General features: G+C 50.0%; 9 protein-coding genes across 9 annotated transcripts; 7 read left to right on the top strand and 2 right to left on the bottom strand.

Annotated features, from left to right (window-relative positions):
• Positions 1-194: 194 nt before the first annotated feature.
• BDR25DRAFT_332701 (uncharacterized protein) lies at positions 195-3,213 on the top strand (the record flags this gene model as incomplete). Its single annotated transcript, XM_033692773.1, has 4 exons — positions 195-358; positions 411-424; positions 473-1,507; positions 1,538-3,213. The coding sequence occupies exons 1-4, from the start codon at positions 303-305 to the stop codon at positions 3,211-3,213; spliced, it is 2,781 nt and encodes a 926-aa protein (XP_033550810.1). The 5' UTR covers positions 195-302.
• A 1,709-nt stretch (positions 3,214-4,922) lies between these two features.
• On the top strand, positions 4,923-6,519 carry BDR25DRAFT_170344 (uncharacterized protein; the record flags this gene model as incomplete). Its single annotated transcript, XM_033684125.1, has 5 exons — positions 4,923-5,018; positions 5,066-5,153; positions 5,210-5,383; positions 5,439-5,629; positions 5,686-6,519. Coding segments are annotated over 5 exons (1,383 nt in total), but the record flags the coding sequence as incomplete, so codon positions are not given.
• Positions 6,520-7,543: 1,024 nt separating this feature from the next.
• On the top strand, positions 7,544-8,782 carry BDR25DRAFT_126570 (uncharacterized protein; the record flags this gene model as incomplete). Its single annotated transcript, XM_033683776.1, has 1 exon — positions 7,544-8,782. A coding segment is annotated over one exon (1,191 nt), but the record flags the coding sequence as incomplete, so codon positions are not given.
• A 279-nt stretch (positions 8,783-9,061) lies between these two features.
• On the bottom strand, positions 9,062-9,987 carry BDR25DRAFT_323633 (ribose 5-phosphate isomerase; the record flags this gene model as incomplete). The annotated part of the gene is made up of 2 exons (XM_033692112.1): positions 9,062-9,537; positions 9,609-9,987. The coding sequence occupies 2 exons, from the start codon at positions 9,985-9,987 to the stop codon at positions 9,062-9,064; spliced, it is 855 nt and encodes a 284-aa protein (XP_033550807.1).
• Positions 9,988-10,543: 556 nt separating this feature from the next.
• BDR25DRAFT_257025 (uncharacterized protein) lies at positions 10,544-12,714 on the top strand. Its single transcript, XM_033686454.1, has 5 exons — positions 10,544-10,667; positions 10,732-11,023; positions 11,073-11,997; positions 12,057-12,321; positions 12,375-12,714. The coding sequence occupies exons 1-5, from the start codon at positions 10,618-10,620 to the stop codon at positions 12,532-12,534; spliced, it is 1,692 nt and encodes a 563-aa protein (XP_033550806.1). The 5' UTR covers positions 10,544-10,617; the 3' UTR covers positions 12,535-12,714.
• A 279-nt stretch (positions 12,715-12,993) lies between these two features.
• Positions 12,994-14,599, top strand: BDR25DRAFT_302024 (DNA repair protein rad18). The gene is made up of 2 exons (XM_033689709.1): positions 12,994-13,625; positions 13,678-14,599. Exons 1-2 carry the CDS (start codon positions 13,024-13,026, stop codon positions 14,453-14,455), a joined length of 1,380 nt encoding a protein of 459 aa, XP_033550805.1. The 5' UTR covers positions 12,994-13,023; the 3' UTR covers positions 14,456-14,599.
• A 743-nt stretch (positions 14,600-15,342) lies between these two features.
• On the top strand, positions 15,343-18,488 carry BDR25DRAFT_312125 (uncharacterized protein; the record flags this gene model as incomplete). The annotated part of the gene is made up of 2 exons (XM_033691282.1): positions 15,343-18,202; positions 18,412-18,488. The coding sequence occupies 2 exons, from the start codon at positions 15,343-15,345 to the stop codon at positions 18,486-18,488; spliced, it is 2,937 nt and encodes a 978-aa protein (XP_033550804.1).
• A 676-nt stretch (positions 18,489-19,164) lies between these two features.
• On the top strand, positions 19,165-19,841 carry BDR25DRAFT_312124 (uncharacterized protein; the record flags this gene model as incomplete). Its single annotated transcript, XM_033691281.1, has 2 exons — positions 19,165-19,305; positions 19,524-19,841. 2 exons carry the CDS (start codon positions 19,165-19,167, stop codon positions 19,839-19,841), a joined length of 459 nt encoding a protein of 152 aa, XP_033550803.1.
• Positions 19,842-20,202: 361 nt separating this feature from the next.
• Positions 20,203-23,862, bottom strand: BDR25DRAFT_257019 (pathway-specific nitrogen regulator). Its single transcript, XM_033686453.1, has 5 exons — positions 23,380-23,862; positions 22,260-23,311; positions 22,051-22,210; positions 21,771-21,979; positions 20,203-21,719 (listed from the first exon to the last, which is right to left on the bottom strand). Exons 1-5 carry the CDS (start codon positions 23,512-23,514, stop codon positions 20,639-20,641), a joined length of 2,637 nt encoding a protein of 878 aa, XP_033550802.1. The 5' UTR covers positions 23,515-23,862; the 3' UTR covers positions 20,203-20,638.
• Positions 23,863-24,357: the final 495 nt, after the last annotated feature.

Here is a 24,357-nt window from a genome sequence, read left to right as displayed (position 1 = left end):
TATTAAACGATATCCGCCATTATCTACGTTATCCAGCTCATGGCAAGTCGGAGGGTTGGTGCAGGATGAATGTATGTTGCACTCTTGACGCCACGGCGGCACAGCCACCGGAAACCGGGGGCCAAAAGTCGATGTCATGGCGCAGCCTCTGGAGGGCGTTTGCCAACCCTCTGTCAACAATCTGGTCCATGGATTGCGACATTAACCTACGAGCACAGGGTATGCTTTCGATCTCTGTGTTGTTGACACCGCCTGTCTCTTTGTACCTCAAGCTCAAGGATCGAGCTTGAGCTTCACTCACAATGTCTTTCGGAGTGTCCATTGGCGACTTCATCCGAGTGTGTGAGGTCGCGACTAGGTGAGATGGTTCCACGCTCATGTGATAGAATCAAATACTGACTCTAATATAGAGTGTATAAGAATTGTACGTTGCCACGCTGCGACTGCATCGTTCGAGCTAATCTTCTCCAAGGTCGCGACTGCCCTGGGGAATATAAGTCCCTGGCTAGCGAGGCGCGGAACCTCACGAATATCCTCCAAGACATAGCCGATAAAGTCGAGAGTAACAGCATTCCGGAAAGCAAGACACCCCAGCTATTCGACGCGTATGAATCCTGTGTGGAGGTACTTCAGGAGCTTGACAAGATACTGAATCATTACAATTCTCTGGACACGAGGACGAAACGAGCGTTTGACCGAGTTAAATATGATCCTGACAAGACTAAGAGCCTTCGCCAAAAGCTTACTGCAAATGTTGTCATGCTCAACGGTTTTTATAACTCGTTGATACACGACAATCAAGTCCTCATCCTTGAAGCTCTGGGGAGGCTAGAGAATGATTATAAAGGAGGCCATAGGGAGGAAAGCATAACTTCAGTGAGAAGGATTGTATCTGGAGAAGCGGACGGTGAAGATGAAGAAGACGAAGATGCCGCGTGGCCGCAGATCATTCGCGATCTAGAAGATGTCGGAATTTCCCCGCAAGATGCTATTGATTATCGAGACTTCATAATAGATTGGTTTGTGCGGGCGGTTAACGAAGGAAGGCTGATGGAAGAACAAGTACAACCAAGTTCGCCTCTGGAGCCCGTGGAAAGCCTTGCAACCTTGTCCGCCGATCTTGGGAATGCTCTTCCAATACCAACGAATCCTACGGCGAGAAGAATGCCCAGTTGGGAGACACCACGATTTCCACCGGCAATTCCGAGGAGGAAACCCGTTCCGAATTCGCTCTCACAACAGTCCATTCCCTTGCCAGCAATATCTCCTACTTCGACAGAGCCTGTTGAGAGGATGACATCTTTAACTCCTAGTCCACTCAAAACTAGTTATCCAAGCACCCCACCTACTACTCAAGGGGTTATTATTTTCTCCGAGGCATGTCCAATGGATCAGTCAACATCCCAAATATCATCTGGTACCCAATCTTCAAGCTCAACCGTCAATCAACGCCCAGCAACCCCTCCAATCATACATCAATCGCCACACGGCCACGCCCCTGCAGGCAGTGGGCACTCTCAGGATCCATGTCCTGTAGCTTCCAAGCCCAGTATTGTATCAGTGCCAGTCAATCCTCCGGCTCCACTCACTGTGCACCAAGCCCAAGTTGCACCAGTTCCTCGTATTCCATCATCGACGACACTGCCGATTCCACCGCCTTCTGCCATGCCATCTTATGTCATGCCACCTTCTACTATGCCATCTTCCACTATGCCATCTTTCACTATGCCATCTTTCACTATGCCACCTTCCACTATGCAAACTTCCACTGTGTCACCTTCCACTATGCCACCTTCTACCACGCCATCTTCTGCCATCCTACCATCTCGTCAATCACCCCCTTCCCAACCACCTCCTGTCGTACCCCCTCCTGCCCAACCCCCTCCTGCGTATAACCAGGCCGAGTCAACAGTAGATGGGAACCTCATTTGGACCGCACAGCGAATTGTCGCTGCTTGGAATGCCCGAGACTTTATTACGGCCGAGAAAGAACTCGAGAATCAACTCGCCGCGGTAGAGCGGGGAGTCACTATCAACATCCTTGGTCACGTTGTTCAACCTGACCGGCGAGTACTGAGGCATCTACTCGGGGTGTGCGCTTCATATTCAGGGAAATTCATCAAGTCTAAGCGACTTTTCGAAAGTGCGTTCAACGGGATCTACTTGAGTGGCGCAAACATCGACGATGGTGATATAGCCGCAGCTCGTTGGCTAGGTGACGTTTGCTTGCACTTGAATGAGCCACATAATACGGCACTAGCCTGGTCAGTGTGCCTGGATGGCTTGATCGGCCGGTATGGCATAGCACGAGACATAACTCGCCGTGTATATGACGAGTTGCGGCTCCTTGACTACCGAATCCAGGGTCTCCGGATGTTGGCAAATTCTTTCTCACGGTTCAACACGGATGCGTCAGATATTTTCATGAACACCCATACGGTTGAGAAATCCAAGCTTATCACATCTACACTCGAGCGTCTGAAGCAAATCTCGGCGACATCTGGACAAATTCACGGCTTAGCTGAAGGAAATCGGATGGTGACAAATCCGAGATCCTACAGGCCTCGTGCAGAATGGAAGATAGCCGAAGGGTTCCTGGTGCAGCCTCTGATATCCTTGAACTCATGGCCATTGCAGTGGGATGCTACTTTCTCGCCTGTCGACGCAATCAATTTACATCGGAGCATGACTGCCCCGATGAATAGTTTTATCGGTAACACGGGCTTTGCGTATGATGAATTACCATCTGTGGGGCTAATGCATTCAAAAGACCTTCATTATATCACCAAGAGAAACATCAAGTGGCTGGTTCAAGCCGTTGAAACCGGACTAAAAGAGATGGGTGTCGAGTACAAAGAAGAGTCAACGATGCTCATGTGTCGCCTAAATCAGCGGAGGGACAGCCTAGTTTTCTTTGAGGGAATCGCAATTAAGTTCAGAAAGCTCCCATTTAAGAGTATGTGGGGATTGAAAATAACGGAAGTTATGCTGGCAACAAGAGGAACACCGACGCAAGCAGATAATTTCCTGAGCATCCAAATCCAGAGAGGAACAGAAGGATTCCGAGACATTGTCAAAGCAATGCTAGAGAAAGCTGAGAATGACGAGAGGATGAAGGAGTTACAGGCAAAATTTGGATCAGGCTCCCAGGACACGAAACTGCCACCACCGCCATATATTGAACAACAGGGAGAAAAATTCTCCTATGGGTGAGCAGCGAAGTAACTTATAGAATCGAGTTCATCGGGCCTTCATGTTGGCTCTACTAGTGAGCCTTCTAGTCTTGTACTCCGGTGAACAGAGTCCCAGGCATAGCATATGACTCGAATGCTCCATTTGTGGCTTCTAGTCAAGTTAGGGGAGGCCTGTCTTTGCCATTCGATGCACGATTTGCTCTTCTCGATCGTTGCCAGAACTAGAAACCTCCGTTCTGTTTCCTGGAGTCGGGAAGCTTTGCGGCTCCTCTCGCTAAACACTCCACTGAGACGTAGGAATCTACGACAAGCTATCCGAGGACACTAATTCGGTGCCAGTAAGTGCGCATTTAGAGGAGGTTATTCAGCATGCGATTACATGCGAGGTCGATGCAACTAGATAATCGAGAGGAGATACGACGTGCGCTTGTTGACATAGCTTTTCAAAGTTCCCGGGATGCTGAAAGGCACGGGCCAACGTTCTCAGGTGGGGGATCCATGAACTCAGTTTTGATGTGCGACATTGGCTATGGCGAGCAAGGGTTCTCCTCTCTGCCTTTAGATCATCCTAATTCCTCAACGCCAAGTTGCACTGAAAATTCGCCAAATGGTAATGATAACTCTAGGCAAGGGGGAAGCGCTGAGGCATGCGGCCTCCTTGTCATGTGTAGCAATAGAGAAACACCGACGCCGCAACTGCACGCCACAGGGTGGGGAAGAATGAGCTTCTAGCTGTACCCTTCTCAATTTTCTCGATGTGATGGACAAATTCCAGAACCAAACGCATCCTTCCTGCTGCGGCACAGAAATGACATTTTCGGAAGAGCCGGACAAGACGGGATCTCAGATGAGATGGAGTCTCTTGGCAGAAGGCCGAAAAGTCGAAATTGGATGCTTTGACTCCGGGAGAGGAGATCAAAAATGTGATGGGCCTAGTCAGGTAGAGATTCTCGGCGTCAGCCCCGTCCTTGATTGCGATCCTCTCCTGTGAGAAATTCGTGTAATCGAGCGGATGATGCCAATGGGGATTTGCACGACTGGATGTCATTTGCCTCTTCGAATACTTGTCCTGCCGGTGTTCTACAGCAGGTTCTGATCATTATCTGCAAGTAATCGGTATGCGGAAGAAGCACAAGAAGAGGGGAAAGAAATTAAGGTCAGAGCAGGACCCGCACCTGTATTTAGGTTGTTTGGGGTTACGCCACAAGCGTCTGTGTTTAACGCCCCTTCGTCGCCAACGATGCCCTGGCGATCTCGTTTATGTTTCATGTTTCAAAATCCCGAGTTGTGGGCTCCATTGATTGGTTGGGGAGCCTTTAAGGCTGACTCCGCACGGAAAACGAAAGAGAAAATGACAGACGGGCGCGCACATCCCAAGATCGGTTCAAGGAACAATTTCCAAGATGGCGGTCTGTTCCTGGCAGCAATGTTTGCCGCACAGGGGTGGATCGACTCAGAACTCCGCAGTCTTTAAGGCCTGGACATCAAAACCTCACACTCCCCCTCCACTTCCCATCTCTCCTCACCTCTGAGCTGGTTCCTGTGCCTTCAACCTAACCTTTGTCTTTCTTTCCGGGTTCTACCCTCCTCACTCATTTGTCGCAAGTCGACTCAATTCATTCTTTTATAAACTTGCTCCACGAGTCCTAGCGACTTGATCCGTTCCTTTGCACTTCCTTTCGACTATCGGCGAAGTTTCAATCAATCAAAAGGATTTAAAGCATCACCATGAAGGCCCAATCCTTGTTTCTAGCCTTGGCCACCGTGCCCGCAGCTTTGGCGCACACAGTCTGGACTGACTTCTACGTTGATGGCGTTGCTCAAGTGCGGACGATCCTGCTGATGCTAAAACTAAGCTAACAACATTCCAGGGTGATGGTGTTGCGATGCGTATGAGGAAGGACCCAGCAAAGGCATCATTCCCTCTTGAAGATCTCTCTAGCAACGACATGGCATGCAGTATGTTCACACCTATGTATCGAGTTCATTGGACCAAGGACTGACTGATCTTCTAGATGTCGACGGCGAGACTGGAGTCTCACGAGTCCAGCCAGTCAGCGATGGATCCACGTTGACTTTCGAATTCCGATCCTGGCCTGATGACCCCAGCAAGGAGCGCCTTGATCGTGGTCACTACGGACCTTGCGCCGTCTACCTAAAGAAAGTTGACTCTGCTGTCGACGATCCAGGTATGCCTCTACCTCTCTTCCTAACCCCAGTTCTTCGTACTAATTGCATGATTAGGTCACGGTGATGGCTGGTTTAAGATCTGGGATGATGGTTACAACGCAGACACAAAGCAATGGTGCACCGACAAGATGATCGACAACAATGGCCTCATGTCCATTGTTCTTCCTTCTGGTCTAAAGGGCGGGTACTATCTCGCACGCCCTGAAATTCTGGCACTCCACAACGCTAACCAAGGGGACCCACAGGTGAGATTGTAGACTTTTCCTTCAGTGGTTAGATATTTACTGATGCATTTTCCTAGTTCTATGCTGGTTGTGCTCAAATTTTTGTTAAGAGCTCTGGAGATCTAGTTCCCGAAGAAACTGTCAGCATTCCTGGATATGTCAAGGCTGGGGAGGATAGCGTTAGCTGGAACATCTACACTGCCGATAACTCCAAGTATCCCATTCCTGGTCCCGCCGTCGCGAAGCTCTCCTCGAGCTCTACTGCTGCTGGTGCCAATGTGAAGGCGCAAACCACCCAAACCCAGGGTTTGAAGCCAGATACTTGCATCTGTGAGAATGCCAACTGGTGCGGAAAGGAAGTCCCCTCCTACTCCGATGAGGCTGGATGCTGGGCAGCGAATCAGAATTGCTGGGACCAAGGCAACACTTGCTACAGCACCTCACCGCCGACTGGTAACGCAGGTTGCAAGATCTGGGAATCTAAGTGTAAGGGTATCGAAGATGCTTGCAACGCCGGAAATTTCAATGGCCCACCAAACAAAGGCAAGGACCTTACGCCCAAGGCCGAGACCATCGATGTTGGACTCGTCATGCCCACCTCAGGAGTCACGGGAGGATCTCCGCCCAAGACCAGTGCTGCTGAGGCGCCAACTACCTCTGCCGCCGAAGTCAAGACCAGCCCCCCGGTTTACACATCTGCTACTGCCGCACCAAAGACCTCGGCAGCTCCCGTAGAAGAACCATCATCCACCGACGTCGGCAACTATAGCGCCGCCCCAACTGTCGCGGAGACTCCGAAGCCAAAGCCTATCTCCACCCCGGCTTCTGAGGCCACACCAGAACCTACCAAAGTGGTCTGCCCTCCTGGATACGAGTGTGTAACCATCACCACCACGATCGTCAAGACGGATATCGAATACGTAACCATGGACGTGTACGAGAAGAGAAGGCGGAGCATGCATGCCAGACGCCATGGGCACGCCTACTAGATGCGTGTGCGAAAGAGTGTTAGAGGTTTCTATTCTGCGATCTACATGAACAGCAAAGGGGGGAAGGGAATGTAGTATTCGCGAGCTATGCTAGCTCCTTCATTTCATTGCTCATTCGCAAACGACCCATTTTGCATCTGGGGGGAAAATACGTGCGGCATTGCACACGCACACTTTCGATTCTTTTACACCATGTTTTTTTCATAGCGTTTTTGAGATTTCGTTAGGGTGGAGGTATTGGGTTATGAATGGTCAATGAAAAAGTTCCACTGTCATTCGGTGGCATTCATCTGCTTCAGGCGATCTTTCCTGATATGCATTCTCCACTATCCATCCACATAGGCCACAGTCTATATTGATATTCTGCAATGATAGAGGCCAGCCTAAAGCCTAGGAATAGATGGTTTGGATATCCGGCCCATGGTAGCTGTGAGCGGGGGCCCGTTGTATTACCTGTTATCGATGTGTGGAATACATGGTTGTAGGCGGGGAATGTTCCGATCCTTTTCTTGCTGAGGAAGGGGCATAGAAGAAGAATAGCGCTTTTCATAGTCAATTCAATGCCAGGAATAGGTTTTTTCAATACTATAAGCGGAAAATTCAACTCTCGAGGTAGACATGTCAATAGTACGAACTAATGTGGCCTCTCAGAGAACTTGCACGTCTTAGACTTAACTAGTCGTTGATAAATACGGACGTCGGGGCAGGGTCCTTGATATGTATGCTCTAAAGTATACTTAACTATTCTGCCTGGTGTTAGTAAGTTCTAATGAGTTAACTTGCATTCCCGTACTATTGAACGCCTTCCCTCGCCAGACTCTTGATGTTGGGAGCAAGTTATGAGTCGTCCTGGTCTGCGCACATCGAAACTCTGGAGCCTAATCTTCCGCGCCGGTGTTAATTACCATTCAAGGGCAAATACGTTGTTGTGAAGTGACTGATGGGCTTGGAACTAGGCTGCCCTGCATGTGACGTGAATCTGTTCCGACCTCGGGACCCTCGAATATTAAGAGCCAACAGTCCGGCTTCAGCTTTACCACGGTCTGGAAACAAAAACACGCCAAACTCAACCCAACAAGTGTGTTCGTCAATACTCGCCTCTGCACAGTCTATACTGCCAATTCTGATAAACCTTTCATGTCTAGGCACCATGTATCATTGCCAGTCCTCCCGAACTCAAACCACTCCAACACCCGGTCCACCAGCTCCAGGTGCTAGGCAAGCCCCTCAATTGTTCGCGCCTGTGGATGTAGACTATATGAAACCCTCCGATCCAAGCGCCGCTTCCCTTAGCAACCTCCCAACAGAAATCCGTCTTGAAATCTTCAACCATGTCCTCGACCTCAGCTGCATCCCGCTAACCTATGGCTACACGAGCCCCTTCACCGGCCAGCGTAAACCCACCCTCCACAAACACGCCCTCCTTCTTGTCTCCAAACAAATCTCATCTGAATACCGGCAAGCCTTCTATGAACGCACGCGCTTCTTCCTACGCATCTACGCCAGCAATGCTTTCCAGGCGTTACCCATGTTGCTCCACTTCACACGCACGCAATCCAACACACCACGAGCGTCCGCACCCTTCCCGAACTTCTGGAATGCTCCAGACGCGCTGCTCGCGAATCTCAGGCACTGTACGTTGTACATTGAGATCGGCGAGATCGCCAGTGCACCCCAATCTAGCCATTCCGTGAGCCAGATTGCGCGGAGTTCGATTGATCTAAACGAAGCCCACCAAATGGTTCATGAAATGAAGAAATATTCCTCACTCAATGCGCTGAAGAAGAATGATTCGTGCTTCGATAATACGCTGAAGTGTGGGATTCATAAATTGCTGGGTCATATGACGCAGTTGAGGAGTATGCATTTGGTCTGGGAAACGACGAGGCAGGGCTCTAGGAAGTTTAGTAATATGACGGATGCGAATTGGACGTGGGCGACGCTGGGGAAGCCGTTTGTGGAGGCGCTAATGATGAAGAGGGGGTTAAAACGATTGCAGGTTGTGGTGGGTGATCGGTATAACGATGTCAATGAGAAGCATCACAAGGGTGTGGGTGGAAGGTGGGAGACGGAAAATCGAGTATGGCTTCGGGGGCAACCTGGGCGCCAGAGTATGCATCATGTACAGTTCGGCTGAATGTATTTATTGTGGGATTCGGAGTCATGCAGGTTCGCGTCATCTGGGTTAGGGTTCTTTCATGCGTGGAGATAGCCTTGTGTAGAATAGGTACCACATTCACGGTATTCAAATTAAACCTTAGTAGGGAGGTAAGATCATTGTAGCATGAGCGATTCCCGCCACTCTGAGCAGGGAATGTCTGTGAGACTGACAAATGGGGTTATTTCTCTACCCCTATAAGAGTATGAAGATCATCCACTCGCACCTTGTAAGCCACAAGGCATGCGACAACCAAAACTCAATATAGAAAAAAACACATCCACCCACAACAATCCATTCCCTCCCTCACGATGCCTCCGCAGTCCTCACCTGCACGCTCCCATCCTGCATCCCAAAATACACCGCCACCGGTTTCTGCCCGCCAGTAATAGTATTCATATTAACCTTATCCTGACTCCTCAGCGCTTCTGCTTGAGTCCCATTCAGCCCCGAGAAAATCCCCACCTCTAGCACACCCGTCAACTCCTTAATGGCCCGGCTTAGCTTGTTCACCTCCCATGTCTTGTCACTGCCGTCGCCTTTTCCTTTACCCGAGGAGACGTCGCTCGTGGTCAGGAGGGTTGAGAAGGGTGCGTCAATGATGAAGAAGTCTTGGTCGGTTTTTAGCGGGCCAGATTTTGCGAGGAGGGTGGTGCGGAGTTTGGGGTTCGGGGAGCCCAGGGCGCGGAGGGAGTGGAGGACAGTGGGAACGGAAATCGGGGCGACTTCTATTGGGATAGTGGGCCAGTTTGTTAGGAGGCGGGATTGGTTTTTACGGTAGTCTGAAAGTGGTTGTCAGTGTCAAGTCAAGACTACAGGTGGGGAGGAAGAAAATAGAAAGGGGTCTTCGAACCTGCAACACAGACGAACTTCCTCGCTCTCTCCGCAACCAACTTCTCCTGAAACAAGCATGCGCCACCGCCCTTTATACAATTCAACTCCTCGTCCACCTCATCCGCGCCATCGAATGCAATATCTAACATGACATCTTCCGACAGCGAATCGAATGCAATTGGCGTCAATCCAGCTTGCACAATGACTTGTCGCGATTGGTAGCCTGTGGGAACGAAGCGTATGTGTGGGTTTGTCGATGCTTCTTTAATGGCTTCGACGACGTAGACAATGGTAGTGCCAGACCCGATGCCAACGTGGGTTGCAGAGGGGTCAAAGTGCTCGCTGACGGCTTGAATAGCGGCTGCGCGTTTGGCGGATTCGATTGTTGAGTCTGTCATCTTCGCGTTGTTCTTTTCCGAGTCGAACTTTCCCGATGCGGAAGTCGACGATGGGAGTCTGGTGGTGCGGGGAAGATGTCTAGTTTGAAGGAACCGGGTCCAAGAACCAGTGCTAGGTGAAGAAACAGTTTTAGAGATCAATTGAGTATTTTGAGGGTTGTATGGCGGCGACTGAGGCTTTTGATGACTTATGTAGCGAATTTGCTGAGGAATTCTGCTACTGAGCGGCGCCCGCGGACTTGACAGTTGCCGGAGGATATTTATCCGCATCAACGGGTCGGGAGACCTCTGGAGACGACGAGAAGGGAACTTCGAATGCAACACCGAAATTTCAAATTTTAGAGTAATACAAACCTAGAAAACGGAAGATCCGCGTTTAGAGAAATAGTCGCAACGAGCGAATGTAGTTGTTCGTATCGTGTGTTGGTGGGGGGGAATTCTCGCTCGGCTTTCGGCCCCTGGACCCTGCCATGATGTCTTGTGTGTGAATATGAGCCTGAGGCAACAAGTGTGAACCCTCACCGCCCGGCAGTATTTCGACGGTGCCTGGAGACATCTTAAACCCCAGCACGACGCCCACAAAGTCCCTCCCGAGCTTCTTCCCGCTTCGTTGTTGCAAGGGAGCTCATTATGGCGGATCTGCCTCCTCCCGTCCAAGGACCAACCGCAAAGGAGAAGAAGTGAGCTAGTCCGAGCTGTTGAAGCTCCACCCCACATATGTGTGTAGCTACTGACTTGGTCCAGGTATGATCGCCAGCTTCGACTTTGGGGGCCCACTGGCCAACGCGCGCTCGAAGAATCGCATATTCTGCTCGTAAACTCCGGTCCCGGTGTTGTTGGTATCGAAACATTAAAGAACTTGGTGCTTCCTGGCGTTGGCTATTTTACGATACAGGATTCAGCTGTGGTCTCTGAGGCAGACTTGGGCGTGAACTTCTTCCTCGAAGAAAGGCATTTGGGGGGTTCCAGGGCTGAGCATACTTGCAATCTACTGAAGGAGCTGAACCCGGATGTACAAGGCGACTTCATCACTGAGGTTTGATAGCGTGTATACCTATGAGATATTGCTCGACTGACTTATGTAGCCCGTCGAGTCCTTCCTCGCGAAACCCGACTCGTTGAAGCCATATACCCTCGTGATCGTAGCCGCACCAATCCGCCCAGAGCTCCTTGCCAAAATATCCGCCTACGCAAGCGCCAACTCAGTCCAGCTCTTCTATATCCATTCCGTCGGCTTCTATTCGCACTTCTCAATACACCTTCCTCCATCATTTCCCATTGTAGATACCCACCCAGACCCTGAGACCACCACTGATCTTCGCCTCCTCAAACCGTGGGCCGAGCTCATAATGTTCGCAGAAGAGAAGACGAAGAGTTTGGACACCATGGCCTCAGATGATCACGGTCATGTTCCATACGTTTGTCTGCTGCTTCACTACCTTGAAGTATGGAAGAAGGATCATGACGGTCAACAACCGCGGACCTACAAAGAGAAAACCGAGTTCAGAGACATGGTGAAGAAGGCTGCGCGAACAGACAACCCGGAGGGCGGAGAGGAGAATTACGACGAAGCAGTCGCTGCAGTTCTCAAGTCATTGAATCCTCCAGAGCCGAGTGGTGCTGTGAAGGAGCTTTTCAAGGACCCGGAATGCCTACTTCTAAAGGACGACGCCTCTAGCTTCTGGATAATAGCGCACGCGGTCTCGCTGTTCTATACCAAATATGGAGTTCTGCCCTTGCCTGGTTCCGTGCCCGATATGAAGGCTCGCTCATCCGATTACATTCAGCTACAGAACGTGTACAAATCGAAAGCACGGAAGGATCTTGCGGAGGTGCTGGATAGTGTTCGGTTCCTGGAGAGGAATATCAATCGGAGTACGCCGATCGAAGAAAAGGATGTGGAAGCTTTTTGTAAGAATGCAGCACATATCAAATTAGTTCGGGGACGGCCATTCCAAGTAGTGCAAGCTGGTGAGACATTGAAGTGGGGAGATACGGCGAAATCTCTTGGTAAGACTTCCGGACCGCTTTCAAAATTGGCGTATTCGAACACTTACCATTCATTGCAGCCCAAAATCTCACCTTCCAAGACTCGCTTATTCCCCTATACATTGCTTTCCTCGCATTCGACGAATTCACGGCAATGCATGACAAAGACGCTTTGGGTGGAACCCCCCGGGCTCCTGGTGAGACAAATCCAGAAGTGGATACCGAGAAGATGACTGGAATTGCCTTCAAGATTATGGATGATTTGATCAAAGAGGCTGGTACGTTCATCGAAGACCCAGACTACTCGGAAGCCAAGACATGGGTGGGAGAGTACGTTCAGGAGCTGTGAGTATGAACCCGTTGATGATTCTTGGCTTCATACTGATCTTGACGGATAGTGTCCGAGCTGGCGGTGCTGAACTTCACAACATTGCGACTTTAACTGGCGGTCTCGTTTCGCAAGAGGTGATTAAAGTTATGACGGAGCAGTATGTACCGGTAGACAATACTTGCATTTTCGATGGCGTGAAGAGCAAGACTGGGGTTTTTCGAGTATAGAGGAATGGTGAGGGTGGATAGAGGTCTTAGTTAATGGTGCGTTCAGCATGGCATGGCATCATGGACAAGAGACTTGGGCATGCACTCATCGCCATGCTATTTCCAGCAGTCCAAAGAGATGATCTGCTCATAAAATTTCAATCAATTGAGGATCACAGATCATCCTCATGCTCTCCGGAGAACCTCATTTGTTTCACCTCCAGGTGATGCTCTGCAAAAACGGTGGCATTAAGTGCACACTACACATATGCCATCTTCTTGAACCGAATCATCACTACCTATGACCTATTCTAGCCCAGCATGGCACGACAATCAAAATTGATCTTTCCCAAAGCCACTCCAGGCCCACACCCTGAAAATGCTGACAAAGCGCCGCTGCCTGCAAAAACAGCACGTGATACGGCGGAGACGGCAACCGCGTCGATCACGCTCTTGACGCCGCCTTCATCGCAAACATCTTCAACACCTCCTCAACGCATGCAATCCGCCATGGAACCCTCTCTCGACTTTCCCGACTCTACAGACTGGCTCGCCACGTCTCTCCCTTCCTTCGAACCCCTCGAAGCCGCTCTGCGCTGCGAGATCTGCAAAGAGTTCTACGACACCCCCGTAATTACCGCATGTTCGCATACGTTCTGCTCACGATGTATACGGCGATGCGTTACGGTGGATGGAAGATGTCCGACATGCAAGAAGGGCGTCCATGCGGATAAATTGGTGCCGAATTTTGTGGTGAGGGAGATTGTCGAGAGGTATCAAAGCGCGAGGCCAGCGGCGATTGAGCTCGCGAGGAGAGAAGCTGAGGTTGCATTTCCAAAGGAGGCTAGAAAGAAGAGGAAACTAGATGATACGGACATAGAGGAGGAGGGAAATGTTAGGCAGACAAGGTCGAGACAGACGAGGAATCGGACTGGGCATGGCGAAGGGGAAGGCACACCTATTGAGATTCTAGATACTGATGATGAGGGCGACGATGAGGAGTTTGCCCTCGAAGGGATGGTTAGGTGTCCGATTTGCAGGACGCCCATGAAAGAAGAGCGGGTTTTTCCTCATCTAAATGATTGTCCTGGGGAACAGAACGCGCGATCGCGGTATACGAGCTGATACCACAAATTCGACCGGAAACTGACTCTATCTTTGCAGGACCAACAACACGCCTTCGAATTCTTTTCTTCGCCCGCCGCAAAAGCAGGCTTCCCCAGCCCCGACCCGTCTACCGCAGCTTAACTACAATCTACTAAAAGACCAAGCGTTGAGGAAGAAGATCGGTGATCTTGGCATCCCAAATTGGGGCACGAAACCCCTCCTAATAGCGCGGCATACTGAATGGTTGCACCTCTGGAATTCAAATTGTGACTCGGTGCATCCAAAATCCAAAAGAGAACTATTAAAAGAGCTCGACATATGGGAAAGAACGCAAGGCGGAAGCGCCGGCGCGCCGGAAGCAAAAGTCATGAGGAAGGATTTTGATGGCAAAGGCCATGCGAAACAGCATGAAAACCAATTCGCAGATCTTATTGCTGAAGCTCGAAAGAAGAGGACCGTAGTAACAACATCAGAGGACCTGAAAGACGCGGCGCAGACTAGTGATGGTACCGAGAGCGGTCGGCTTCAGAGCAAGGAACCGCAACCGACAAATGAAAAGACGACACTGCTCGAAAGCAACGAAACGGCTTTAGTAATTGTAGGCGAAAAGGTCGATCAGTTTGATCAAGGCGGGTCTGCAGTACCCTCACTAAGTCAAGAAACATCTTCGGAGTCGAATTCCAGCGGTGTGTCAAGGGCCGGGGCAATAGAGACAGTGTGTGAGCCACCAATGGGACTGGCAAATCCTTTTGCTTCCCCGACGAGAAAGTTGCCAGTGTGTTCTCTACCCGAGGATCCGATTGTGGATGTGGATAGTTCGACGGCGGTACAGTAATACCATATTCGGTTTCTACTTCATTTTTCAAACTCCGATTTCTGGTTCCTTGGTTCCTTTGGAAAGGAATATCCGGGACGCACTTTTGCCCATGGTCAACACATCCCGAGCCGGTTGATTCTAGTTTCGTCCCAATCGCAAAACATATCATATACAGCATTTTAGCGCCCACTACAGTCAATTCATGAGCATTCTGAATACTTAGATCTCTTTTTAGGATTAAGCGAAGTGCTTCGAGGATAAATATTTCTGCCCTAAATAGACCCCCGGAGGTTTGGCTGCTTTCGCCAACATGGAATACATACAGAGGAAAATTCGACTTGCTCATTCCCTAGGTAGGCCATGAACTCCATCCCACCCATGCCTAGTGACCACTTCATCTCATCATTAGAGTTTGTTTCTGCATGGTGGCTTTCCGCTTGAAATTATTCCTGAAAACATTGAGGATTTCTTGGTGTTGACAGCTTCACATCCATGGATCAAATATCGCAACGACACCGAAATTTGGCCATGCTAACGGAAGCCGGCCCACACTTTGATATTCAACCTTCTTGAACACGTTACCTGACATCTTTGCTCTCAAAATGTTTCGTCTCCTTTTCCACATTCTTTCTTTCAACACCACTCCGTCAGCCTCCATCACTTCCCTAAATATATATCACCTCCGCGAACAGCGAAAGAGAGATCAACCTGCAAGCCACTTTGCGTGTCCCAACTTCGTCTCTCAACCTTGGCTCGATTACAACCCCAAGGGAGTCTTACTCTCTTCCCTCTCCATTGCCACATAGCTTAGAGGTTCTTCTGCAATTCACCCCCACTCTAGCCATCCACACTCATTACCACCCCTCCTCCTAGCCCTCTACCAGTATTCATCAGGAATTACTACTATGCCTTCGCTATCAACTCAGCCATCATCCTCATCCATCTCCATCCCACCCCGTCCATCCCGGCCACCCCAATTACCATCCGAAACACACTCATTCATCGCCCCCGAGTTCGCTCACCTCCAAGAACCCAGCCCACCCCCTCGTGTGCGGGAACCGGCCTTCAACTCGCCTTGCTCGAAGGCTCATCTTAAGGGCAAGTGGCATATGCCTATACAAGAGCAACGGGAACAGGAGGTATATGAAACTTGGATGGAGAGGAGTAGTGGTCCAATCAGCCATACGAATGGAGCTGTGAATGGTAAAGCTTCTTCCTCAATTCCCAATGTGGGACAGGATCCCTCTAAGAGGTGCTCTCGTGGTCCTTCCTTCATTCAATATGACATGAACGACAATTTGAACGGCGACCTAGAACATCATCACTCTAACCAGTTCGCTACCGGTCCTTCAAAAATTAAAAACACCTCCCCCCTAACACCAAATGACTCTGCAAATAACCGACATCCTTTCCATACTACAAGCGGTGCTTCAAGTAGCAGGAGTCATGTCTATGACGCGTTCGACCTCGACCACGCTGAAGGATATCCGAATCTCGTCACGAGTTGGTCTCAGTACGAAGAATCCAGCGGGGTCAAAAAGCAGTATTCGCACCATTCAGACCCTACACCTGAGAGTGTGGGCGGAAATACGCAGAATCCGCACCGCAAAGTACCTAGAAAAAGTACAGAGAGCCCATCAACGAAGTCGCCAGTGAAGCCATCTGTGCCGAGCCCGCAGAAGAAGAAATCGTCACTGGTTCAATCTAAGATGAACGCGATATACATCTCTCAAAGGAAAGAAACTAGATTCGAGGGTCCTTCAAATAAAGAAACCATAATCTCTAGATTCTCTACATCCGAGGATGAAGCCGACGAAGCCGAAGATCCATTCCCCTTCCCATCTGCCAAACGGCAAAGAAATGGAACAAATACACCGTATCCGCATGCTCCGATTCCAGAACGAACAAGCGTCGTGAACAGAGCAAAGGATCCGGAGGAGAGATATCCCAAATTTGGCGCCTTCAACGGCAACATTGATACCGAATACATCTCTAACTGTACTTCACACAACTCGAACGGCGCCAGCGGAGTCAATGGTACAACATCTCGTATACCCAAACTAGACACAAATACGACGATTAGCCACGAATACAAACGCCAGGGCAGGATCTTTCATCCGATTCTACCCCCGTCGTCAGCATTCGACCCCTCTCCGCCACCTACTCCCAAACATTCTGAGATTGTCATGTCGTCGAATGAGAAACCTATCAATAGCAGTAGCGTGGCTACTTTAGGTCCGAGTCCTTGTAGGGGTGACCCGACGACATTCAATTCTTTCTCTCCTATTAAGAATCCGAATGAGCGGACGCTGGCGAATACTATCCGAGAGGCAGTGAACGAACAAATCGAGAGAGCTAGTCGGACTACGACAAAAGTGCCTGACATTCAAGAGCGCCTGGCTAATCTAAACATACCAGTCACTCAATCACAACGTCAGAATGACTATCCCAACCGCAATCAAGACCCCACCACCAAGCACAACACCAATCCCAACCATGTTGCCAGTACCAGTGCCAACGCCAATGTCACCACCATTATCGCGCAAAAGGATGCAGAAATCCTCCAACACCGCACTGCTCTGCCTAGAAAGACCACAGAGCTCTGGAGTTCTATCTCCCTTCTCCGTGACCTTCCAAAAATGACTCTATCATCGTCTCCCTCGCCTTCAACACCGACATCTTGGCATTCGTTTCATACGGCGAGGGAGCTGCAGGATCAGTCGTTAGACCTAGAGCAGAGGATTGAGGAGTTGTTGGGGGAGATAGAAAGGGGAGGGGAAGGGTGGAGTAGAAGCGGGAGTAGGAGTCGACATAGAAGTGGGAGTGAGATAGAAAGGGGGAGGAAGACGCCAAAGTTAGTGAATGCGCCGAGCTATCCCGTTCTTCCAACCGCACCACTATTCTCTAGTTCGAAAGAGAAGGGGAAACAGAAGGTGGGGGTGAAAGAAGAGCTACTCGAGAGTTCATCCGCTGCTCCGTTCGAGGATGTGGCGAAATATCCAACTTCGACCTCGCTCGTTCCTCTCTTGACCTCTCGCTCCTCTGTTTCCACCCCAGAAAATGGTTCTGAACCTCCGACACTCGACGCAGATCTACAGCCGTCGACCACACCCTTCTCTCTAGCGCCGTCCCTGCCGAGCTTTCAGGATTCTCCGGTATACATTGGTAGTGCTGAGCCGAGAATCATCACAAACGTTGGACGCGATCAAGTTCGTCTAACGAGTATCCGGCGGCGGGCAGGAAGGGAGCCTCTGAAACCCCAACAGCAAGCCCCAGTGCAAGCAGAAGCAGAAGCAGTTTTAGTAGAAGAGAGAGTGCGTAGAGTTACTAGCGGAATCCCCACTCCTGCCCCTACGCCTCCGCCAAATGGAGTAGGTGAGATAGAGCAATCTACTACACCTCCGAAGCCAATCCCAGCTTCGGCTTCATATCCAGCGTCAGCATCAACATCAATACGGTCACACAGCCCTCCACTCGACCTCCCCATTCGCCCCCCCAAACCCGCCCTTCAATTACGCACATCCAAATTTGTCGAGCGCTTCTCACTCGATGGACCAGCGATGCTAGCATCCGGCAGCGGAGCAGAAATCCCAGATACAGAAGAAATTACAACCGTCGAAAGACCTGTTGTCGAGAGTGGGGAGAATGAAAGAAGGACTAGTGACGACGATGTGCGGGTGAAAGTCGGGAGCCAGGAAGTTATGGCGCATATGGCTGAGGAGGAGAATGTGGTAGAGGAGAAGAAAAAGAAAGGGAGGACGGTTTGTAGGATTTTGAGAGGGGTTGTTTGTGGGGGATGTGGCTCGGCTAACAGGAGCTGATCTTTGTGAGTTGAGCTTTGAGAGTTGTGAAATTATGTATATGGCGTATTGGTTCCGGGGGGAGTACTAATTGGGAAGGGTGTTGAGAGGCAGTGGAGTCCTGTCTCCTGTTGCATCTATGGCGAATGGACGCTTACTACGAAATACTAACAGGGATGGGCTGGTTGACCAAGCAGGTTACCAGCATATGGAAGGGTATTAGGAGGATGTGGACCCCTGCAGCAATTTGACTACAGTAGGTCTATCACAGCCTAAGGCTGTTTAGTTAAGAAACCAACTATCGCGTCACAAATACATTACTAAGTTCGTATAGCAAAAAGTATATATTCTGTCTCGGAAATATCCCATCGAAGCTAGCCAGGGCCCTTCGCGTAGTCGCTGCATCGATAAAGAAATCTCTTTGTTGTGCCTCCGCATCTTGAACCCAAGCGAGCTACGAGACTCCAGAAAAGCATTTTGAAAAATTTCATGACACCTCTACAGCAATCAACTTCATACCTCAGTCTATAGCAACGCCCCTTCCTTGGAACGCTCAAGAATGAGAAGAAATCGAACCGAATGTCCTTCTCACTACATGCCACATAGAAGAGGTCTCCACGATGATCATCTCGTCCTTTAAAACATCTCCGATCAATCCCCAGACCATCACCGTACTTAAAAATCTTACATAGTGCTTCTATTCAGCCTAAAGAGATGCATTGTCAGGTTACCTCGCGAACCATCTTGGTTCTCAGCTCTCGTGATGTTACTGACTGATAGTATTATGTCGAAAAGGTAGTGGAGGAGAGAAGGCTTGTCGCCTTCAGTAATAAGGCGCTAGACTTATCCAATGTACTAACCGAGATTTTCCAGGCAATATTAACCCTCTTTCCAAAATGTCCCCACACTGACGCGTACTTTACCATTATGAGTAACCCCGAGTTCCTAGTCCAGTGGGTTACTTTTGCATCTAATACCCCCCACGGAAGGGCCATGCCAACTCAATCAGACGTGGCAGAGTCAATCGGACGTGGCAGAGTCAATCGGATGTGGCAAAGTCATTCGCTCGTAAGTGCTTTTTTGGCACCTCGTATCAAGTCGCTATCCCCTCGTACGCATCGACAGTGCATACGATGGGTCTCCGTTTGAACTTCCCCCAAGGGGACATGGGAAAGTCTGTCTTTTATCTAGTTTCGAAAGAAATTGTCGAAACGACCCACTCCCATATTGTGTCGCCCGGCCCGAGCCAAACAATCATCATATATACTTCTAAGTAATTCGCTTAGTTTAAGAAGGCAATTGAAACATTACGGCTTTTACTAGAGCCCAACGCAGATATCAACAAAGACACTCTTGGCAGTACAGCATTATCCTGGGCTGCCACCAATAGCTATGTTGACACAGTGTGGGCGTTGTTGGAGCACAAATTGGATGTCAACAAAGTCGACACTCTTAGTTGTTCGATCGCTCAAGTTTCCATAGGTCGAAGAGGACTCACAAGACACTCACGCACCATCGCTACCATAGCTATTAGCTTGCCTCTACCCCGAAAATCAAGGAAAAGATCTAGAACTGCACTCCTAATTCCAACAGACCACTCCTGACTGCCACCCCCCTACAATTACCCAACATGCATTAACAAGCACTATATCTAATACCCAGAGCCAGAATCCAGCCCCCTGCCTAGTCCCTCTTAACTACAAAAAGGCGTTATAGAGTACAACTTTAGATTCTATAATAAAATCCTAAGAAACCTTATTCTACTTCTTAATACCTTTAAAAATAATCTTTTTATTCTTCTTATCCTATTTTTACTTTAGAAACTCCGCCCTATTTCCTAACACACCTTCCTTAAATCTAATCCCACAACTAACCAGAGTCTAAACCCACTAAGCCTAATACTAGTTAACCCATTAAACGCAACAAAGACGCAAACCAGAAGTTACAATAATTAATTTTAACCATAGAGTGAAAACGTATACAATTAAAGCCACTAACTGTTTCCCACCGTTCTCAAAAACTCATACCAATATCCACGTGTACTACATACATCATCAATATCATCATCATCCCTCTCTCGTTAAATAAGCCTCAAACACAAACACAAACACAAACAGAGACACCAAAACTTGTTTGTCTGCCCGTCCTGACACCAATAAGCTCCACACCTGGTGACAGACCATCTTCTTTTCGGGCATCAGGAGATAATTTCCAGGTATTCCTAAACCAAGTAGCCGTAACAGCGATCGAATCGTGATTCATATACAACAAACAACATACACTTCTGTTCACACTAGTACTAACACCAAGCCTATACCTACCAATATTCCTACCTAGGTCCTATTGCTCCACCGACCAAGGAGACGGACAACCAACACCTATCGAACATCTCGGACGATGCTCATTGATACCACTCCTGCTCATTATAAGTATTCAGCGCACTACCATATCCACTCACGCCATTAACCACGGCGGCAGTCTTATTGACCCCATTCGCATTCGCATTCGCATTTGCCCCGCCACTCCCATTAACCTCGCCGGTCGCATAACTGTTCACGGAAGCCGCAGGGCTACCAATCACCGAGCTATTCAACCAAGCGAGATCCTCGGCACTGAGATTCCAATTCTCAAAGCCCACGGCTAACTGGCTCTGATCACGCAGCCACCAGTCTTGGCTTTCGCGGATGAGCGCATCGACGCCCCCGAAGAGCTGGGACGGGCTGTTGCCGGAGGAATTGGTGGTGCTGTCCAGAGATTGGCGGTTGTTACCTGCGGTGCTGGTTGGTGTAGAGGCGTTGATGTTGTCGGAGGGGTGGCGAACGACGCGTGGGTAGGCCATGGATGAGGCGTCGTTGGGTGGTAAGGAGCGGTTTTCGGAACCGCGACGGAGGGCTTCGGAAGTGAGGGCTGAAATTGGGAGGCCGTGTTTGTCAAAGAAGGTGGTGGTTGATGTTGCTGCGGTAGACATGGGCATGCTGTACGCTGGGAGGAGAGGTGATCCGGAAGTGGGATTCTCCTCGTATTTTTTGGGTTCGCGGACCATGGCTTTTGGCGTGTTTGCTTCGCCATACGGACCGAACTTCGCATCAGTGCGGGCCAAGACTGTCACGGCTTCTTCGGGAAGCTCAACGTTCCAGTTTTTGGCGAGGATGCTGAGGATACCGAGAGTCCGGCGAGCGCATAACCAGCCCTCTGCTATCTCTTCTAGGTGCTTGACGCCATGGATAATGTCTCGGCGGGCATTTTTCTCTGGGAGATTGAGGAGATGTATCGTACAAGCTGAGTGAGCTATGTAGACGGCGATGTTACAGATCTGTCGTAATCCATGCGATCGCTTGTAAAGCCGAAGTAGCTTAGATATCATTTGGGCTGCCTGAGTGCAAAGTTTCCGCGGAGAGACGTGCGCAGGGAGCGGAGAGGTGCTTTGATTATATTTGAGGAACGGTCGGAATAGATGGATGTATAGTATTTGGAAGAACATGCTACGAGTGGTTAGCAGGGGTGAATGTCAAAGCACGTGACTCGAGACTTACTGCATCACAAGTATACTTGGCAAACCGCCTTCCTTCGGCTCCAGCTCTTTTGGAAGCTCTCGTCTCCACGTTTCGAGCCGCTGGTGAATTTCACTAAGCTTTTTAAGCTCAGCTTGTTTCCCCTTTGCCTTATCCATATCTATGGGGTTGTAAAAGAAATTCATGAGATCGCTAGATATCTCGCATAACCGAGATATCTGCAGGGCGACCTGCAGCAATGTCAGCGCATATTCGAATCTATGCGGAATGGCGTGTAGATACAAAGAATGAAGAAACGTACTGCTCGTGTTCGCGAAGGTTGTGCATGTGCCTGGCTGAACCCCGAGTCCGTATATGCAGACCAGATACCAGCATCCTCGACTGGGAAGACGTCAAACTTCCGTACCGTTATGATGGAATTAGGGAGCTGTGGTAGTCGTCCGAGATAGTTCGACCAACACCTGCAACGCGTCAGCAACAGGTCAAGGAGGCACCGTAATGGAGACATACTTGTCAAATAAGAAGCAGCCCCAGAACGTGATTTTCCTGGCGTCCTCCTCCGTTTCGTCCATAGCGCTTTTGCTCGACTGCATGCCGCCCGAGTTTAGATTCAGGCCTAAGTCGCAGGCCATCCTGAAGCTCATGCCGCTATATACCCAGCCCTTAGCTTCTCTCCCACATCCAGCTTCTCTTACAGACATGAGTGCCAGTGCTTGGACAGTGGTCAGTGCCGGCACCTCATGCAAGTCACCCTCCATGATTAATCTCTTGGCCTCCTTGAAGAAATGATCTCCTGCCGTCGCCGAATCGTTCCGGTCTACCCTCGCGCCAGGCCATGATGTGAAGTGACAGCCCAGCGCGAGCATGGCATTGACCAATAGTGGTGTACAATACTCCGTTTTCCGCCGGGAGCCCGGTGGCGGTTTCCCTAGTAAGAATTCCCGATAGAAGAGGCTTTTTGAAAGGGTCGTGAAGAAACTATAGTGCCAGCAAAAATACATGTTCACTAGATGAAGAACGAGCTCCGGGTCCGAGGTTACTTCGGTCCACGACGTAAGCGGGTCCTCCTGCTGCTGGTAATGGTCCACGTTCGAGTATGATGCCGGCGAGTCTGTCCCGTCTGTCCCGTCTGTCCCCCCGCCGACGTAGATCAGATGTGACGTTCCACCTATGTATCTTGTAGAGCCGTCCTCGAGTCGGAGCTCTCCCATATTCCCTGATAGCTGGGACTCGAACGTCGGTACCGAGGGATCGTTGTTAGTGAATGGTGACACAGGCTCATCGTCGTCGTCCTCCATCCCATTCTCCTTCGCCATTATTGCCTCGGCGACGGCATCCAGACTCTCGCACGTCCTAATCTGCTGCACCAGCACAGCGACCTCATCCTCGGGATAGTTCAGGATGGCTTGGACTAGGGTCTGCAGGGTCGAGTTGCGCGTCTTCAGGTTGTCGATGTCCTTCTTGTACACGCCCTTCCGCCGGTGATCGGAGTTAGGGTCGTAGACGCACTCTGTATTATACACGGCAGCGCAAGCGGAGCAGGAAGGTGTAGAGCCATCACACTGTAAGACGTCGCAGGTTAGCGGAGAGCCTCTTCGGCCCAGGTTATGGGCAATGCTCCAGGGCATACCTTCGACTTCCTCTTGCGGCACGGCACACACGCACTTGAGATACATCTTCTCTTGGAGATGGTTCCGCTCTCCTTCTTCCTGCGGCCTTTGGACTGGCCCTCGAGTTGTGTCGGAGCATCTGTCGTAGAATCCATGGGCAAGGAGCACTATTCTGTGGACGCTTTCTGGGTGGAGTGGGAAAGCGTCGAGTCGTGAATCTCGGTGGGGGTCACTAGCACCACGGCGGGGTTGGCGATCGCGTGCCCAGGCGCGTCCAGTGGAATTCGATGAGGGTTGCAAGTCTACGAGTAGCTTTACACTCGCACCCTCGTCCTGGAAGAAGGAGAGGGCGCAAGCGATTGCAGATTACTACCCGTGGATATCAAGCCTGGCTGCTCCCGAAGGTGGCCGTCTTGATTGGTGGCGTTTTTCCTTATCAGGACAGCTGCGAGCGCCCGCAAAATCAAACAATTTTCTGCTGGTCATCTCCGCACACGACTCTACGGTAACCGTCTTTTGTTTTAATGCATTGTGAACTGTCTCCGGAGCACGCCTCTTGATCCTTATTCGCAGGGAGCTAACTCCCGCTCCGCCACCCAGTTAACCAGTTACATCGAAGGCCGCTGACAAATCCGGCCTCCGAGGTCTTCACGCCTTCTTTGGAAGGCACATTTGTTCATACTATACTCCGTACACTGCTTTTATTCTATATTAAAAATATTTATAGGCCTTAGAGGTTGAAGAATGCCTAGGTGTCGAAAGATCTCTAATGATGATACCACCAGGGAAGTGGCAAAATCCAACCATCCTGATAGGCAAATGTGAAGCAACCACCAGGGCGTGGAAAAAGAAAGAAAATCCTGCAATGCCAAATCAGCCCCAAGACCTCCAATCAAATCCCAGTCAGCTATGCAAGCTGTCACTTTTGTCTGAACTATCCAGCAAAGAAGTAAAAGAAGGAGCATGGTGTCGCGTGCTAGGAACAGGAGAAATGCAAT

Source organism: Lindgomyces ingoldianus (assembly GCF_010093535.1).
Source record: "Lindgomyces ingoldianus strain ATCC 200398 unplaced genomic scaffold BDR25scaffold_8, whole genome shotgun sequence".
Lineage (NCBI taxonomy): Eukaryota > Fungi > Ascomycota > Dothideomycetes > Pleosporales > Lindgomycetaceae > Lindgomyces > Lindgomyces ingoldianus.
The sequence above is the reverse complement of the archived record's forward strand: the minus strand, read 5'-3'. Positions and strand labels throughout refer to the sequence as shown.

Coding starts and splice junctions, on each gene's coding strand:
- BDR25DRAFT_257019 (XM_033686453.1), bottom strand. CDS start 23,514: ATGGATTCTACGACAGATGCTCCGACACAACTCGAGGGCCAGTCCAAA. Junction 22,211..22,259: donor GGCTGCTTCTTATTTGACAA/GTATGTCTCCAT, acceptor GACGCGTTGCAG/GTGTTGGTCGAACTATCTCG. Junction 21,720..21,770: donor CCAAGTATACTTGTGATGCA/GTAAGTCTCGAG, acceptor AACCACTCGTAG/CATGTTCTTCCAAATACTAT.
- BDR25DRAFT_302024 (XM_033689709.1), top strand. CDS start 13,024: ATGGAACCCTCTCTCGACTTTCCCGACTCTACAGACTGGCTCGCCACG. Junction 13,626..13,677: donor GAACAGAACGCGCGATCGCG/GTATACGAGCTG, acceptor CTATCTTTGCAG/GACCAACAACACGCCTTCGA.
- BDR25DRAFT_257025 (XM_033686454.1), top strand. CDS start 10,618: ATGGCGGATCTGCCTCCTCCCGTCCAAGGACCAACCGCAAAGGAGAAG. Junction 11,024..11,072: donor AAGGCGACTTCATCACTGAG/GTTTGATAGCGT, acceptor TGACTTATGTAG/CCCGTCGAGTCCTTCCTCGC. Junction 11,998..12,056: donor AGATACGGCGAAATCTCTTG/GTAAGACTTCCG, acceptor CATTCATTGCAG/CCCAAAATCTCACCTTCCAA.